Source organism: Myodes glareolus, chromosome 2, assembly GCF_982192425.1.
Source record: "Myodes glareolus chromosome 2, mMyoGla1.1, whole genome shotgun sequence".
Taxonomy (NCBI): domain Eukaryota; kingdom Metazoa; phylum Chordata; class Mammalia; order Rodentia; family Cricetidae; genus Myodes; species Myodes glareolus.
Genome location: NC_142027.1, coordinates 55,982,280 through 56,002,188, shown reverse-complemented (window position 1 = coordinate 56,002,188; position 19,909 = coordinate 55,982,280). Strand labels below are relative to the sequence as shown.

At 34.2% G+C, this 19,909-nt stretch overlaps 1 protein-coding gene across 3 annotated transcripts in view; it reads left to right on the top strand.

The window, feature by feature from the left end:
- Positions 1 to 19,909, top strand: part of Dzip3 (DAZ interacting zinc finger protein 3) — an 82,084-nt gene that overhangs the window by 3,096 nt on the left and 59,079 nt on the right. For 2 of the 3 annotated variants that reach the window (XM_048454325.3, XM_048454321.3), the window contains exons 2-7: positions 9,624 to 9,725; positions 12,395 to 12,467; positions 15,180 to 15,335; positions 16,711 to 16,827; positions 18,451 to 18,531; positions 19,555 to 19,679. In XM_048454325.3, the coding sequence (XP_048310282.1) occupies positions 9,694 to 9,725; positions 12,395 to 12,467; positions 15,180 to 15,335; positions 16,711 to 16,827; positions 18,451 to 18,531; positions 19,555 to 19,679 (584 nt within the window). In that variant the 5' untranslated portion in view covers positions 9,624 to 9,693. Of the gene's footprint in view, positions 1 to 7,230; positions 7,440 to 9,623; positions 9,726 to 12,394; positions 12,468 to 15,179; positions 15,336 to 16,710; positions 16,828 to 18,450; positions 18,532 to 19,554; positions 19,680 to 19,909 lie in introns of those variants that run through there. The other variant, XM_085685552.2, reaches the window with a different exon arrangement.

Genomic DNA, 19,909 nt, shown 5'->3' with positions numbered 1-19,909 from the left:
GAGATGTGTATTCTATTAAATTTATTAGTAATAAAGACATCGGGATGCAAAGAAATCAATGCTTCAAGGCAAAATGTTGTAGAAGTCAGTATGGCTAGAGAAGTTTCTAAGTTTGGAACTTAGAGTAATTAAGTATTTAGAGATTGAAGAGGCATGGAGAAAGCCCGAGATCTGACTAAGAAGGGACTGCAAGTGAATACAAGTGCTTTGTTAATCCTGTGATCATCTTACATCTAAAGTACCTATTTACTACCTCTTAACAGAAGTCTAGATTAGCAGAACAGTCTTACTACTTAGCAGCATCTTGTTCTGCCTTCAGGGTTTTGATGCTGAAGAGAGATAGGTGGCATTATTGGTTGAATGAATATTGAGTCTGTAAGCCATGTCAGGTGACAAATAATGTTCTGACTTTTGGAACTTGCATTCTAGTGGGGACATAAGGCCAAATCTAAAATAAGGAATTAAATAGTGGGCATTAATAGCAGAAACCACAAATGTTTCTTGGGCCCAAGTTCCAAAAAAGGAACTTGGCTCAGTTTTCAAAACAAGGAATTTATTCATAGACATTCAGCAAATACAACAAATGTTTCAGTTTCCCAGGTTCTTTGATGGTAGAGATATCCAGGAGTAAGGAATAACAGATTAAGCATGTGGTTATATAGAACCATGTCCCTGTTACAACTAAAACTTTTCAAATATTGATACTGAACTTTTCATCCTTTATTCAGAACCCCCCCCAGTGAAATTGTATCAGATTATTCCTATTTTTCAGGAATATTAGCCCTTATTACAAAGCCATAGTGCTAAAAAGAGAAAGTTAAAAAGAGGAAGGAAGGAAGGAAGGAAGGAAAGAAGGAAGAAAATTATCTCTTTCGTTGAAGTAATAGGCACATCCTCATAATGATGCTTTGGTCATGATGTGTGTATGATGTTGGTAGAGAAAGATCAAGTTAAATTGGAAACTTCCTATGACCAAGTGACATCCTAGTTGCCATGGTGTCATAATGCAACACATTAAATGACAACATCATATAAAAGTATAGCATATATAGATATGTATGGTAAAAATAAACTACTAATGTTTTATGTAATTACTGTATCATACTTATCATTACCTTGAAATGCATTGGTATTGGTAATTAAAAAGCTTAATGTAAAATGGTATATGCCATGTCAAACCAGAAAGAAATATGTTCATATGTCTGTTGTTTACCAAATCTTTTATATTGAGGCCATGTCTAGTTATTTATCATTGCCCTATTAGTGTGTATTAAAGGGCTCTTATCATGTTTGTACAATAGTAAAATAACTCAAAGACAGATGTGTCTGATGTTCCTATCACTAAGAGGAATGATAATTCTATTTTCTTTACTGTAAGGTATTAAATTTCAATTATTCTGATTGATCAGGCCATAACTTTTAACTTTTGAAATAAACTTACAGCTTTTCTTTCTATATATTTTAGAGAATTCATATCTATGCTAAGAGTAGAAGTCTTTAATTTGAATAAATATTTTCCTCATATTTTCACATCTAATTTTATGTCATATTGTTCAAAATTTGCCTGGACTTTTTTGTTTGTTTCACACAATTACTACACATTGTTTCTGAATTCTGTTTCTTAGGTAAGTAAAGATGCAAGAGACATACATGTCAGAGTTTTAATAATAATTTTCTTGGAGGCCTACTTCTTTGAATATAATAAGGTCCTCTGCATATCTCATAAAATTTTTTAAATTTATGAAACAAGTAGAATCTTGTGAATTAAAGCAAAAAGCTTTTTTAAAAGAAAGCAGTGGATATGTGAAAACTATATAGAAAGATTTTAGAAATAAATAGTAATACTGTAGTTTTTCTTATTTATTTTATATTAGTTTAGTACCTACATATAATTAATACATTAATTGATTTTCTTATTGTCATTGAGTTCTCAGACTTTTTAATGCTTTGTGGATAGGTAGTCAAATAAAATTTGTACTTTGTAATTTAACCTTGAGATCAATCATCCAGAGACAGGTTTAAATCATTCATTCCAGTACCATGTGTAGTATCTGGTCAATAGTTGTTCTGATTTACTTCATTGCCAAGAAAAATGCCTAGCAAAGGTTTATGTGATTAATTCACTATAAATATTGCATATAATATATTTACAGATTATTTGATGACCAATAGTAGGCTCATATAGCTTTGTTTCTGACTGTGTACGTGCAGATCTAGCTGAATTCATTTACATCCTTAGCTTATATAAAGTCAAGTATGGCCCTAAAAGTCAGGGAGAAGAGTGGAAAGAATTTCATTTTTACATGATTTTCTATGCTCAGTGATTTATTAGTAATGAGAGTTCTACAGTTTTTATAATGAATTACAATAATGTTTATCTTTCAGTGTTGTATGGAGACATGTTTATTCAGTGTACATAGTTATATAGTTCATAGTTTGTACACAGGAGCTGAGAAAATCTTACTCTCAATGAAACCACACAATATACTTAGTTTTATATGAAAGGAAATTCTTCATATCCAAAAGCTTAATCAGTCTTCTCATCCTAAAAATTTACCCTTTCTAGGGTAGTATTAGCAGTCAGTTTTCTTACATGGCAGAACAAGTTGGAGGTGGATAGAGAGTAGGTTTTGTCACAGATAGTGGGAAAGCCAAGCACATGAGAGTGCTCTATTCCTTGGATGATTGTCTTCTCTTCTGTTGTATCTTACTTGCTTTTTGTCACTGTTATCTACCTATAATGACGCTGTATTTTTCAATTGCTGAAGATACTCTATCAGTGGTTCCTACCTACATTGGTGAACAACATGCTTTTAGCACAACTATTTATAAATATTTAAAGCAGATGAGTAGTTATATATCCATTTTTTTCTTTTCTGGGCATCCTAAACTATACATATTCAATGAAGGTACATTTCAAGTACTAAAAATGATTTAGTGTTCATATCACGTAGTTGTGATTGGAATATGAAATATACCCCATAGTCTCATGTTCCCAGCTGGTGGCCTTAGTTGTGAAGGTTATGGAACTTTTAGGTGATAGAGCCTTGTTGGGAGAGTGTGTACTGGGCACAGGTCTTGAGGTTTTATCACTCCCCTTTTTCTTGTTCACTGTTTTCTGACTGCAGATGCAGTGTGACTAAGTGGCACCCCTCTGGTCCTACTTTCATACCTTCCCTGAAACTGTAAGCTAGAACAAACCCTTTTTTGTTGCTTTTTGTCAGATATTTTGTCACCATTATGGGACAAGTATGTACAGAAGCAACTGACTAGATTTGACCAGAGTTAAAGATGTGTTAGCTCAGGCCTATTGGTAGTTGCCTATAATTCCAGCAGTTAAAAATAAATCAGAGGTAGCATGACAAGATTGAAGTCATCTTGGGCAACATACCAAGATATGGTGTCGAAAAAATTGTTCCTGAGACAATGCAAATTTTGCTCTAGGGAGGCGTACTTATATGGCTAATTTGTAATAAAGAAGTTGTTAGTGTACATTTCAAGTCTCCCTTTTCCTAATTTGAGTTGCCAAGTGATTCTAGCAGCCATCGTTCTAAATGAGGCAAGACATTTCTTAGTGTGGCACACAAAATACATGATCAAAATCTTGAAAACAATTGGAAATATTTTCCAACTATCATCCTGGACTTTTTTGAAGGGAGTTGTAATGGTGTGTCTATGTTTGTCTAAGTAAGTTCATTTTGTGACCTTGTACAGGAATTTAATACTAAAGATGAAAAAAAATTAGAGACACTTACTTACTGGGCCAAGGACAACTGTTATGGCTGTGAGAATGAAAGCAGACCACTTGGAGGGTCCACAGCAAAACTTAAGGTATTGGCAATTTTATTCAGAGCAATCAGACTTTTTATACCTTCATCAGAAACAGAATATAATGGCAATTGCCAGGATCAATACAGTTGTAGCTGCCAGGATACAGTGATGTTTGTAAGCTATACAGGATACACAAGATGTCCAAGACCAATTGTACTGTCAAGCTTCTGTGCTTCATTGGCTTGAAGTATATACAGAGAAACACAAAATGTCCTAAACACTTCATTGCCTTAGGGAGTGTGTTGGTCTCTCAGGTGCTGGAAGGCACATTGTACCCCAGGAGCCATGGACTCTCACTTGAAAAACCGGTGATGCATACATACCTCTGAAAGCAGCTAGGCTATGCCAGCTTCCATGATTCCACACACAAGTCATCAGTATATTTTATTCATTCTTAGTATTGCTAATATAAAAGATTTGTGCAGCTTGACACTGAGTCAAGCCTGGTGAATCACCCTAACTATTTTTGTCATGCTAGATGCCACTAATATGAAAAACAAAGACTTTGATACTGAAGACACAAATCACCTATACAGTAGGTTGAATTTCTTCCCTTCCTTCTAAATTTTTTTTTAAAGTGTAGCTTCTTAGTATGATGACATTAGAAAATAGTGCCTTTAAGAGAGAAATTATTCATGGGAGAACTCTTACCCTATTCCTCTTACATGAAGATATGATGAGAACTTGCCTGGCTACAACCCAGTATTAAGGTTGACTGTGGTGGTATCTTGATTCTGGAATTTTACCCTATGGAATGGAGAAATTTCAGTTGCCTGTAAGGCAGCCAATCTGTTGTTCTTCATTATAGTAGTCTCAGGGACAAAGACATGTACCGTATTAAAAACCACTAAGAATCACTATTGGTGTTTTTCCAACAGACACAATCAGAATTACAACAGTTAAATAATTTTGGTAAAGAGCTCTGTCTTAGGGTTTTATTGCTGTGAAGAGACACCATGACCACAGTAGCTCTTATATAGGATAGCATTTAACTGCGGCTGGCTTACAGTTCAAAAGTTTTGTCCAGTATTATCATGGTGGCATGGAAACAGACATGGTGCTTGAACGGTAGCTAAGAGTTCTATATCTTGATCCATAGGCAGGAGAAGGAGCTGGTGTGTAGTTTAAGTATATGACATCTGAAAGCCTGCCCCCTCAGTGACACACTTCCTCCAGCAAGGCTATGCCTCCTAATAGTACCACTCCCTGTGAGCCAAGCATTCAAACACATGAATCTATGGGGGCCATGCCTATTTAAACCACCACAAGCTCTAATCACAGAATGTCTTAATTGCCCGCAGAAAATCTTTAGTTATCACTTTCCTCCTTTTAATTTTATAGGAAAAAAATGCTACTGAGTTGCTCAGGCTGATCATGAACTTGAGAGCATCACAGCTCAACCGCCTGAGTAGCGAGATTATAGACTGCCACTGGGTTTGACTTTGAATTTTGAAGTAGTTATGACTTCTCATGTCTTAGGAGCTTTAATTTTTTTTTTGGTAACATTAAGCAAACAATAGCAGTGTCAGATTCACTTGTCAAGAGACTCATAAACTTCTGGAGTATGTTTAATTAATGTTGGCACAAGAGTACATCTTCTTAGCTGGACAGTGGTGGCGCTTGCCTTTAATCCCAGCACTTATTTGGGAGGTGGATCTCTATGAGTTTGAGTTCAGCCTGGTATATACAACGAGTTCAAGGACAGCCAGGCCTGTTATTCAGAGAAACCCTCTCTCAAAAAAACCAAAAAAAAAAAAGAAAGAAAAAACATGAAAGATAGAAATAAAAGGAATAGAGATTCTTTGAATTCAAAAACTCAAAATGTTAGGAAGTTGTCTAGTTGTCTATTAAAGGGTTTTTTCAGATTTATTTATTTATTATGTATACAATGTTCCTTCTGCATATACACTTCCATGCCAGAAGAGGGCACCAGATCTCATAACAGATGGTTGTGAGCCACTCTGGTTACTGGAACTTGAACTCAGGATCTCTGAAAGAGCTGCCAGTGCTCTTCGGCCGAGCCATCTCTCCAGCTCCTACTAAAGGTTTTTTAATGCAGCATTTCTGGAATAGCGGAATTCTTTAATGTGTCAAACCCAGTACAAGTGGCATTTTTATCAATAGTACTGTGGTTAAAAACAATACACTGGCAAAGGGCAAAGTAGATGTTTGTGTACTAATATGAAAATAGGAGAGGCTAAACAATGACTCTTAAGTTACAACTTAGATCATGTAATATATTTAAAAAATAATTTTTGTCTCATTTCTTGTCTTAGTATTACCATTGCTTTCTATACCATAGCATTTTCCTTTCACAGTAGAAGAATAGAGGAAAGTGAACTAATTTTGCTGTGTGCCAAAACAATGAGGTGATGGTGGTGATTACAATAATGAAAATGATTATGGAAGAAACATGCTTTATAAGTCTTAGTATGTGACAAGGACTGTTTACAACTCCATAAAGTACAGATACCATTTTCATCTCCATTTTCATCAGATGAGCACACACAGATTATTTTTTAAAATTTCATATAAAGTTGAACAACTAGTATGTATCTGAGCAGAACTGTGTATTGCTGAATGAGTGCAATGATATAATTTGCAATTTCACTTTCTTATAGACGTGTTTTATTATCTGTATATAAACATCACAATTAGAATGGTCTTATTTTCTTACTGAGAGCAAAATCTTTTCTATATTTACTACTTAAGTTTCTGAACACAATGCATTCTTTTAACTTAGTGGTTCTCCATCCAGCATAGTCTGTGTTCCAGGGAATGAAATGATCTTGAAATAGATTGGTTGCTACAGTGGGACTGAGAGGATTTAGTTTACAAATGACAAACTATTAATAAAACCCTCTCCTGGAGATTCCAAATATAATGCTTTATTTTCAAACACTAGTGTTGAGGCAGGTATGAGATCTACTTTTATTGTTCTCTACACTGATAAGTTTTCCACCTGCATTCAGTAAGTGCTGGAGTCAGGAAGGTTAGAGAATTATAGGCCTCTGTACACCCTTTGAAATGGGAACTTCTAACAAATCAGAGTCTACAACTTGGGCAGGTAACTTCGTCAAAATGAACATTGGAGTGGAATTTTGCAAAAATCCATGTACAGTCTGGGGGAAGTGGCAGTCGCTACAATATAAATGTTTAAATTATAAGTAACTGTCATGTCTGCTTTGATGTGACTAATCGCAACCTAAAAATGGGAACCAAAACCACTTCTACAAATGAATAAAGGAGTTTCTGCAAATAGCAGTAAATAAAAATGAGAGCTGGGAACTCCAGGGTAACCAATAAAAAAGGCATTTTACTGGTATGGATAACAACATTTGTTCTTCTGCCAGTGAAAAACAGCCTGTGGATAAAATCGTTGATGGATGAGAGGTGTAGTAAATTGACCGTGAGCCATAACTTACCCTTCAGTCAAGCAGGACCTGATAAGCTCCGTGAAACAGCAGCAGTCTTGGTTTCAGGAAGACAGTGAATTGTGTCCTGTGACAGGAAGTCGACTGAAATGAATGCTTTGGGGGAAACTAGATTCACCTTTTCTCCTACGTTAATCTTGACTTTAAAGGTTTTTTCTGACCACTTCTAAAAAGGTAAGCACTTCTGGCTTATTATAGTTGGATACTGGTAACACTCCAGTCTGGCTGCTTCCTTTTGGTTGCTAGGCACTTAGGCCTTCCCAACTGAGGCTGTAAAATGAGGTTTCTCTACTAGCCACACTACTTGCTCTGCTACTAGGAAATAATAATATTGATAATCTGCAGTCTTGAAAATTTCCTCATACAGATTTGTCTCGTGTTGTATTTTAAACAGGCAGAAAAACTACTGACCTCTCTTAAATATCAATTCAGTATATAAATGTCTTTTGATTTATCAACTTTTTACCTCTTTTCATCTTAACACAGAACAGCTTAGAGAGGACTTCTGCCTTTTACCTTGTATCCAGATTTTTATCCTCACATAAATCTTTCCTATGATCTTCACAGGAAATTTTAATTTAGTTAAAGGAGATCTTCCTAAGAACGAGGTCTCCATGTCTGAACTTTAATAAATCTGGGATATCTAGAAAAGGCAAACATGTATCTGTGTTATAGTTGTGAAATAATGTTTTATTGATGGTTCTTTTTTCGTTTATAGGACCGAAAAAAAAAATAATCACAGAATCACAAAATTCCCAAAGCTGTATATTTATTTAAGATATGAGGTAGATCTCTGGTCAGTATGGAAAATTACTCATCTGTTTCTTAATAGATGAATCTTGTGGCATATATTTTCTTGATGTGAAACTTGCGTATGCTTATATGCTTAAAAGCCTTTAAAAACTTTATCCACCAATCTTAGCTGGGTGGTGGTGGACCATGTCCTTATGTGGCCCTGCCTCTAGAGGCAGAGGCAGGAGTATCTCTGAGTTCAGGGCCAACCTGGTCTACATGGTAAATTATAGGAGTACACAGTGAGACCCTGTGTTTTAAAAAGGGGGTGTGGGGGGAGAAGAAAAGTGTATCTATAAATTTTTTTGTATATTTGAGCTGGCAAATATGCAAAAGCTTATTATATCTCACGTTGTATTTTATGGAACTGTGGAGTTATATGGTTTAGGGAGGAAAGTAGCATTTTTGTACTGAAAAGAAAGAATGTTCACTACTGTTAGTATTATAATTGAGCAGTAACTGACATGCTTCTATAGGAAGCATTTGACAGTATGCATAAGTGAACTAAATAATGTATCTTTTGATGTAGCAATTCTACTTTGAACTTGCTATAAGGAAATACTATTAATATAATAAAAGGGTTAGGAATCAGTAGAGTTTGTGGTTAAGAGGTGGTTAACATGAATTGGTTGCTCATCCAAAGGACCAAATTTTGATTCCCAACACCCACATTGTGGCTCATATCTGTTAACTCCAGTCCCAGGGGATCGGATGTCCTCTTCTGGCTTCTTCTTATACTGCGTGTGTGCACATATAGACAGAGCCATACAAATACATGCTAGCAAAACAGATAAACACCTAAAAAATTTTTTTTTTCAGTGATGACTCTGTACCTTGAAAAGAAATGCCCCCAAGTAAATAGTTTATGATGGAAAAATGGAAAATCTACTTCTATGTTGTAAGAAAATGGTTAAGAAAACCTAATCAAATGGAAAGAAAACTAATTAAAAAGGAACATTATAATTCAAGTACTGCCTATACTATGTGGGGAGTTGAAGTTAGGCTGGGCAGTTTAGTGTGATCTTGTACCACATCCATGATTATTTGAGAAATACAAACTGGTCTTAATGAGATTTTAAAAAACCACTCAAAGTTTAATGCATAGAAAAATAAGAGTGATCTGGGAATATTTGGGACATGAATATGATCTAAGCATGCTATAAAAAATTCTCAAAGAACTAATAGAAATAAAACAAGTATCAAATAGGGTCAGGAATCTAACTGGAATGGTAGGCTTAGTGCTTGTCCAGTGCACACAAGGTTCTAAGCACAACTCGCAGAACATCAAACAAAACACAGTGAGCCACCTGTTGTATAATATCAGAGACTGAAATACTGTGAAAGGTGTTTTTGACACAGCATTTAGTGCTACAGGAAAGAAACTATTGCAATATGATTGTAGACTGATAAAATATTCCTGTGCCCGGAAAAGTGTAAATTGAATGTTGAAACTATTATTCTTTTATGACAACATCAAGAAATTTAAAAAATAACCATGTACTGGTCTGTACAGGGGAGAAAGAAACATTTTGTATCCTCCTTTTAAAAATATTATTTTTCTTACAGAGATAAATGGCCGTAGTAAGAGTCTGCTTGCAAGCATTGAAATAAGTTTTGTAAAGGAACTTTTTGTGACATGGATTCTCTAACAGAAGAATTTTTTGTGAGGTAAGGAATGGGTTAACACAACCAACTGCAGCTGTTGTATTCCAAAGGTATTACAACATTAGACTTTTCTCCATAAACTTCAGAAATTATTCTGAATTAAATGTCACTAAGCTTCAAGACAATTTAACACTTTTGATTGGCATTAATTGTAGACTTGAGTGAAATCCACTTTTAAAGATCAAAATATCAAACAGTGTTCCATACTTGGGGGCATTTCTTTTCAATGTACAGAGTCATCACTTAAAAAAATTTTTTTTTAGGTGTTTGGCTGTTTTGCTTGCATGTATTTGTATGGCTCTGTGTATGTGTGCACATGCGCAGGATAAGAAGAAGCCAGAAGAGAACATCCGATCCCCTGGGACTGGAGTTAACAGATAATGAGCCACAATGTGGGTGTTGGGAATCAAAACACTGTTACTAAAAAGCAAGTTTGGGAGGAAAGCATTTATTCAGCTTATAGTTCACAGCACTGTAGCTCACTGAGCAAGTCAGCACAGTAACTCAAACAGGGAAGGATTCTGGAGGTAGGACCTGATACAGAAGCTATGGAGGAGTGCTGCTTACTGGCTTCCTTCCTCTGACTTGCTCATCCTGCTTACTTATAGAACCTAGTACCACCATCCCAGGGATGGAACCACCCACAGTAGTCTGGGCCCTCCTCCATCAATAACTAATTAATAAGATGCCTTTCAGCAAGATCTTATGGAGGCATTTTCTCAACTAAGGTTCCCTCTTTTTGGATAATTCTAGTGTGTCTGTGAAGTTGATACAAGACTAGCCCAAGACAGGGTTGGGCATCTGGATATTTCCAAACTGTCATGACTGATTTTAGTATGCATCTGGGAGTAGTAACTATTAAAGAGTGGGTGATCATGAAATGGAGTTATCAAGTATTTACTGGAGAACATATTGCATTTCCTTAAACCTTGAAAGATTTTTGGAATACTGTTGCATTCATTCCTAGATAAGAGGCTGGTAGGATAGTATGAGATTAGAGAAGAGAGTTAGTAGACTTGTCTTAGACATGATGAGTGTCCTGAGAGTCATATTTTAGAATTGTTTCATAGTTTATCTCAGTTTCCCCTGATGAAATCAGCTTATACATAATAAATGATAAATGATTATCAGATGCATTCATAAATATAAAGTCATATTTTATAAAGTATAATTCTATATAAATCATTGTCACCTCAATATTTTATGTACCACTCTGTAGAATTATTAATAGCACAGAATTTATATGTAATCCTATATTATAGTTTTTATATGATGCTACAAATTTAGCAATTTTATACATTTTTTAGATGATTATATAACACTGCATATGATAATATTGGAGTCAATATTAAAATTGTCAGATTGTTTCTTACTACCAAAACAACTCATAATTTCTAAATATGATATGCTCCCTCAATTAATGTATTTTGAAAAACTGGACAATTTGAAATTCAGCAGTTTTAACCAACAATAAAATTATGTATATGAGATTTTTAAAAATTTTGTCATTATGGCATATAATTTATTATATTATTGTTATTTCAGTGTTTTAAGGTTAGGTAGGAGGTTTAGAGCTCCTAAGCCAGCCTAGGCTTGATTTCAAAATGTATTTGTATTTTCCAAGGCAGGTCCCATGCCCAGGAAAAATTTGTTGACACATCAAACCAATTCCCTTTTTTTTTTTTTTTTTGCTTTTGTGCAGTTTTTATTTTTTTTGTCTTACTGCTTTTTTTGTTTGTTTTGATTTTTGTTTGTTTTGTTTTTGAGAGAGAGAAAGAATGTGATTGTGGATGGGTAGAGAGGTGAGGAGGAGCTGGGAGAAATAAATGTATTTTTTAAAACTTAAAAAATATACTAACACCCTAACAAAATAGGTGTTTTTCTTTGTGTTTTGTATGTGTATGTATAGACACATGTATATACATGCATGTGTTTCTGTTATGTATATACATACACATATGTGCATATATATGTGCGTATATATACATACATACCTTCCTAACCTTTCTTATTTGCATACATACCCTCACACAAAAACAAAGTCATCCTTTTTGAAGACTTTTTTCACCTTGATATAATGCTATAAGTTTGTGTGTGGTGTGTGTGTGTGTGTGTGTGTGTGTGTATGGTGTATATATACACTCTGCCTTGCTGAAGTTTGTGAAGACAAGAGATCAGTATTAGATGTCTTCCTCTATCACTGTCCTCCCTGTTTGGAGGCAGTATCTCTCACTGAATCTGCAGTTTCTCTTTCTACCCTTCTGACTGACCAGGGGGCGGTATCCCATCACCCACCTCAGCTGCATTGGTTATAGGAGTACTGTGATGCCTGACGTGTAACTTGATTACTAGAAATCTAAATTTAGGTCCTTAATCTTGAAGCGCAAGCATATTACCCATTGAGCCATCTCCCAGCTCTGTTAATAAAGTTTTCTCCCATATTTTTGATTGTTGTGTTTCTGCTAAATGTAAGGAGTTCATTATAGAACTTTACTGGCTTCTCTACCATAGCATTTCTTTAACTTGAGCCTCCAAAGAGATGTGGTACCTATTCCCACTTCAGTCTTTGATAGACATTTGTGCTTTAAACTTTGAGATGATTCTACGCTTTGATTCTTTACTGCTATCTTTGAGAGATGTTCTTAACTCACTTTTTTTTTTTAAATTTAAAGTGGAAATCCTGATGTGGAGGAGCAAACCAAGGAAGAAACTGAAAATAATGTAGAGAAACCAGTCAGTCAACTGGTAAGAGAAAATTATTTTTCATTAACATTTAGTAAATTATTAATGAGTTGATTGATTTGTACATGAAGATACAATGAAAAGTCTAGTTATAAAATTTTTAGTAAGTCATTTTCTGAAAAAGTCAGTTTTTCTAATTAAGTCTTGGATGATTGCTGCTGTATGTGAAAGGATATTCTAATCCTCGTGAGGAGTTTAAATCCATTGAAAATTGAACTTATCCAGAAACATCTGAACAATCAATCATGTTTCATTTGTTAATGTTTTTTCTGTGTAATACTATGGATGAAACTATACTAGGCAAGGACCTCATTTATCTATGAGAAGGAGAATTCAAACACAATCAAGCTGTGTGTGTGTATGTGTGTGTGAGTGTGTGTGTATGTGAAGGAAAAGACATATCCAGAATTTTATCAAAAAGTTTCATTGACTTATTTCTGAAACTAATTCTCTTCATTTTATTATCTTTAATGTTAGAACTTGTAAGTGGAAAATAATGAGCCTGAGTTATATATTAATTTAAAACTTTTATTGAGATGAAAGACTGGAGAGATGGCTTAATGGTTATGAACACTTGATGTTCTTGCAAGAGCATAGATCCATTTTCAGGACCCACATGTGTTGAATCACCCGAGATCTGCATCACCACCCTCTTGTTATGGACCACAGCTCCATACCACCATGAACTTGGGCAAGGGCCTAGGGGTTAAACACAAGACACACACACACAGAGTCCGGGTCATTCGCCAAGAGGTGAAGGCCAGTTTATTTAGCTTTATCCAGAGTTAATATACTTTTTCCCCCAGTAACAGAAACCCCTCCCAGCCAGAGGGGGTTGGGGGAACTGGCGCCTTGTGAAAACTTTTCTGCAGGCAGGTGGGCGAGAGGTGCAGGGCAGTGGCAGACAGGTGAGAGGGACCTTGGCGCCGTGGGCAGGTTGGGAAATTACCATTCCAAAGTAATACAAGGCCCTACGGCTAATTTACCAGGCTAGCAGAGCAGAGCACAGAATTTAGCAAGAAGCTTAGCTGGTTAGCCAAAACTGTCCTTGATTTGCATCTCAGGGAGCAAGGGAAGACAGGGGCCTACACACATGGAAATTCACAACTGTCTGTAACTTCAGTTCTAGAAGGTCTCATGCTCAATTCTTTCCTCTGTGTACATCAGACACACACAGTGCCCATATATACATAAAGGGAAAGCATGCTTTTTTAAAAAAATGTTAATTGTTTATTTATTTTGTCTTTTTCATTTTACTCCTAGCATTTCTTTGGAAGGTTTTATAGTAACACATTAGGAAAATACCCATTATAGCATGAGTTTATCACTAGAAAATATTTCAGAATAGTTATATTATGTTCCAGTATGCACAGGTTATACAATTGAGTAAAGGCAGGAACCAGGGTTATTAGATCCAGAAAAAGCATTTCTAAATAAAAATTAGGACTATAAAATTAAGAAAAGTTAGACACTTTGTTTTTCTTATTTTTGTGATAAGACATTGTAACCCAGGCAACTTAAAGAAGAAAGCATTTTATGAGTTCCAGAGTTTCCTAGGTGAGTCCATGACCATTATGGCAGGAAGAATGGTGTTAAATAAACTTTCTTAAAATAATCAGGCATAAAATATTTTGACAACAAAATTTAAAATGTTAAAATTAAGATATAACATAAATATATAACATCCGTGATATTTCCTAAAGAAGTATTTATTCATGTCATAATCTTGTCTATGTATAAATGTGTTAACCATGTCAGATTCCTTAGTAACTTTTACTGATGAAAATGGTCCGTAATTTGACATAGTTGTACCACAGGTGATAATTATTACTTGTAAGATTTTTAAAGCTCTTTTGTGGGCTTTTAAAAAAACTTTTTGAAAATTTCAAGTAAAAGATTCTATAACAGATATTTGGCAGTTTCTAACTTTATTTTTAAAAGACATTGTATGTAATTGTCATTCATGAAGTACTGTAAAATATAAGATGTATCAGTTCTTCAAAATGGCTAAGGATGGAAGAATAATTGTGAGACTCAGCCCTACAAGAGAGAATATAGGCATTGCCACAGTGGGCTTTATTAATTCTTAGTTGATTTTCTGTCTAATTATTGTTTTGTTAAGAATCCAAGAATTAAGTATCTCACACTTGGGCATTTTCAGTAAGTACAATCTTTCTAGGTCTGCAGTAAGCTTATTCTGATTTTTAGAAACTAACCATGACACCATATTCTCAAAGTTTCTCTTGTGAGGAAGAACTGCCATCTGTTAGCTCTGTCTCTTTGTTTCTGTTTTTCACTGGTTCTTCACAACTATTGTTAGTAAATATCTATCAGGGTTTGTCTGTTTACTTATTAGTTAACTATTAATGATGACTATATTAAGTGTGTAAATAAAATTTTAATAATTGATCAGTTCTGACTGAGTTGAAAAAAGTCATTCTCTTTTTGTTTTTAATATAGTTTTGAAACTTAAGTCATTTAATCCATGGTCTAGAAAGAGGCTAAAAGATCATCGTATCATTTAAAAAACAATAGTTTTCCTACTTAGAATAATCTGTATAAGTTTTGGGAAAGCAAATTACATTTTTTGTTCTGTCACTTCACTTCTATATGTGAAAGAACTTTGCCCCCCTTTTTTAATGCTTTTGGTAATTTTTATTACTAGAGTAAATGAAACTGTATTACGTGTATTTTAATAAATTGAATGTCTTGTAGGACAAAGAGAAAAAGGATATACCTACTGATCTTGACCCTGTTAACCCATTATTAGAAGTAAAGAAGCTATTAAATGCAATCAGTGCTCTACCCAAAGGTGTGGTCCCTAATGTTGACAAGTTCATACAGGAAGACTTCTCCTTCCAGACTCTGCAGGTAACATCATTATTTCTCCGTAGTGCAGATACACATTGATATATGACGTTTAAAGCTAGATGGTGTAATCAGAGTCTTAAAATCTCCATGTGATGCATATCAAAGGTTTGCTGTCAACCTTGACTATGGACTTATTACCAAAAGATTTAAAAGTCATTGTAAAGAACATAGGTTTGTAGTAGTAAACAGTAAAGTTTAGTGTTGATTATGATTCAACAATAATATAAATGTGCACTCCTGGCCAGGGACTACTTTGATTTTTTTTTTGTTGTTGTTGTTGTTGTTTTGTTTTTTTTTTCTACTTTGAAAAATACTGACAAGTTTTTTTTTTAATACAAGGTAAAAGTTTATCTAAATATTTGTATTTGTTGAGGGAATTAATTCCATTCAGAATATTTAGTAGATTGGGGCATTAAAAATTTTTTCTTATTTTGATCATTTTTCATCTGAGAATTTTTTACATCACCCCAGTATATAATATACACATCAAACAGTTACTACCAATAAAACATAGGAAATTTATTCTGTGTATATGTAATTTGACATTTATTAAAGACAATAGCAAATTTGTATACTAATAAGGTTGATATTAATTTTTACACAAAGAATTAAATATTGACAGAGTATTTGTTTTTGTAGAATGTAGTGAAATTTTCCTTAGTTTAAAAAAAAATACATATGTTATTCTTTTTTGGCATTTGTATTTTTTTTTTACACAGGATCTCACTATTTAGCCCGAACTGTTGAGGTACTCTGTATGTAGACCAGACACATCTCCAACTCACAGAGATTTACCTGACTCGGCCTTCTGAGTATTGTGATTATAGGCATGGAGGGCCATGCGTGGCAATATTTTGATTTTATAATTATCAGTTGAGCAGGTAGAAAATAGACACAGAGAGCAGAGGCTGTCAGTATTCTGTCCACATCAGAAGTTCAACCTTCTGAGAGTAGGATGCTAACCTTAGCCCTCCTTTCTTGCTTAGCTATGCCCTCACTCTGTTTTCTCTAGATGCAAGGCTGCTGAAAGCTCTGCCTAGTATCTGAGACAAAGAAATGTTTACCTGTGCTATAAAATGGAAGGGGTTAGAAGAAAGTGGGATTGGACTTTTCTCTAAAGTAGTAGAACATGTTGCCAACTTCTTTCTTAGTAAGACAAAGAAAAAAATTATTTTTTATTTATTTATTTGGAATTTTTAAGGAAATACCTACTGAGGAGATTAATCATACTGGTTAACATTAGCATAATACATATTTAAATAGTTCATATTGCTAAGGTAATTTAAAAAATAACAGGGAAGGATTATACAATTTTCTTTTTGTATATTTAGAAATCCTAACTTGAAGACATTTTCACCTCACTTGTTCTCCACAGAAGGAAGTTTCAGCTAATAGCCAGACTGGGGAAGAAATGGTTCCTGCTTTAACATTACAGTTTTTGATAACACAACTGGAAACAGCACTTAGAAACATTCAAGCTACTAATTGTACTGTGAGTATTTTGTATTGAATGTTTGAAATGAGAGAACAGCAGCATGAGACTATTTGTATTTTCTTAGATTAAAAGACACTTGAATAGTGGAACTGAACATTCCAGTTTATAAACAGTCATGAACTTCAGAAAATGATTCAGACACAGAAATATAGCTACATAAAGAGTTCAAAAATGTTGAATGGAGAATAGGGTGATGGTCATCAAGGTAGGGTACAAGGGAGGAATTGAAGAGATGTTGGTCAAACTATACAACATTTATTTAGTTATGAGGGAGAATGCTTTACGAGAGCTGTTATACCTTGTTATGATTATAGTTAATAGCAACATATTGAATTTTTAAGAATACTGAGATTATAAATTTTTACCACGAAGTGGTAAATATGTAAAGCCATTCATGTGTAAATGGTCTTGATGTAGTCTTATACAATATATATGTAATTCGAATATTGTTGTATAAATAAATATGTGGACATTTGTGTATATGAAGAAAGAAAAAAAAAACCCAATCTCTCCTTTTCCCTACTTATTAGCCTCTTCTACTGTTATAATGCCCTATTGTCTCTGCAGAGCACTACTTCCTTTTATTCATCTACTGTTTCGGTCTCCAGAGTTTTTCTGCTCTGCTCACAATAATCCTGGAATCTTAGGAGAAGGGGATTTAATATAGATGTCCCATTTACTGCTGAACATTCCACAGTCTCTTCTTCTTTGCACTTCGGCCAACTGTAGATCTTCGTGCTAATCACTGTCTACTGCAGTTAGAAGTTTCTTTGATGAAGGTTGAGAGATGCATTAAATTATGGTTATGATAGTTCATTAGGAGTTATTTTAATATTATTCATTTAGGAGTGTAACAGTAGTAGGGCCTGAGACTTATCTAGTCACAAGTTCTTGGCCTGTGGTGCCATAAATGGATTTTATCTTATGGAGCAGAACTTAAATCCAGTAGGAAAGTTGTTGGTTACTTACATGATGCCCATGCCACCATTGCACTAGTAGGTATGTCTTGCCGTGCCAGACATTATAGTAGTTCATAGAATTCACACCTAGGAAACATTGATAATTACTTTTCTCCTCCAGTAGTATATACAGCACCTCCCACAACTATGAAAGAAGGTTCTAGGTCAGTACCAGCTTGATATCTCCATGCTTTGCTACATAACATCTGTTATATATTGTGTCTTCAACAGTACCATAGCGTTCTGGAGAATAACCAGTAGCAGTGGCAATGCCTATAATGCATAGGGGTCTATAGGAACTCATTGGCCAACAACAATAACTCATTCCTGGCACTGGTTTTTTTTTTACTTGTTTGCCTGTAGTGTCTTGTAGGGGTTTTTGATAACTAGAATATAACATTATTAAAAAATTGTTTTGAAAGGCTAACCGTAATAAATTTTAATTGAATTTGCTGTTATCTTTAATCAAGTTTTTTTTGTGGGCAATTTTGCCAAATGAAAATAACATGCATTTCTATAGCTATTAGCAAATAATGGGTAATAAAATGAAAATCTGCACTATTTTTAGTAATTATTAAATAAGTCAAGGACTTACTTCTAAGTATCTCTGTCAAACTGAAAAGTAACAAGTTGTAAATAACCAATTAATATATTTTTGTAGGTACACCAAATTAATATTGATTATTACTTGACATTACTGTTTTTGTATGGAGTAGCACTCACTGAAAGAGGAAAGAAAGAGGTATGTAGCACCTTATAAATCTTTCATACTCTTTAGTTTAATTGTAGCAGTTGAAAGTGCTGATCTAAAAAAAAAAACCTTTGAAATTGAAGGTATTCTGTAAGTTTTCTGTCTTATATTTATATTAAATAAATAATAATAATGTTGAAGAGTTATGTTGTGATTTGAGATAAAGGGGAACTTAATATTAGCTTATATTTCAAATATCTATTTTGAGGCTATTTTTGTCTGCTAAATGATTCTTATTTTTATACTTAGCAATACATATTAATCTGTTTCAAGTGCCGCTTAGTCTCATTTTTCTTAATCTTACTCTGATAGTTTTACCTCAATTTTTTATTTTGTCAAATTAAAGTGAAACCAAATGAATAGAAATCTGGACATTTAACTAGAAATCTTTCTTTTTTTTTTTTTAAACTGTTTGTCTTACTTTTTTGCAGCCTTGATAGCCTTTGCCTTTGCTTTTTACCAGTCCTTGCTCTTTACTAAGTTTTATCACATACACATGCAACTGAGGCATCTATTGTTAGAACTAATTCTAATCTTTAACTGCAGGTCTATATTGTGTTTTTCTCCTTAGAAGAAATTATACCTATGATCAGGAGCCACCCTCATCCATTTTGAAAAGCTCAGCATATTATTCTATGATGAGAATTTTTTTAAAAAAATTATTACATTCTGATAGTTGTTATACCTGCCTTTATTTGTCTGACAATTTTGTACCATTTTATGTCCAAAAATTGTCGCAATTTCCCTTTGAAGTGGTTAAAAATGTAGTTATGTTTTTCAGTTTGTTAACTATGCTAAATGCCCAGTACCTCATCTTTATAATCAATTTTAGATATGATAAAATACACATACATAATCAGATGATTGTATCATTATTCTTTTCTTAAACTCTTAGCCATCTCTCCAGTCCGAATTCTTAAATATGTTCTAAATTTTCTAGTTGCGGAATGAATATCTAATGTAAAGAAAAGGACATTTTTTACACAGCCTACCAAACCTATTGTGTCACTACAGGACTGCATAGAAGCTGAAAATAAATTTCTAGTGATGAAGATGGTGATCCAAGAAAATGAAATTTGTGAAAACTTTATGACTTTAGCTTATTTTGGACGTGGTTTACTTCGATGTGCTCAAAAGAGGTAAGCATTTTCTTTATAGCCTTTCATTATTGTAAAGTGGGAATCACATTTGGACTAGATACCATTGATCATAAAATCTATGGTCTCAGAGTGTTCTTTTCTTCTTTCTAATTCCTAGTAGTTAATAATTCCATTTGCTTGGTAATGCTTATGTGGAACCTAACAGGCCTTGGCAGTGTGAAGCAGCCCATCATCACTGTTAGTAATATGGGCTTAGAATATGACAACCT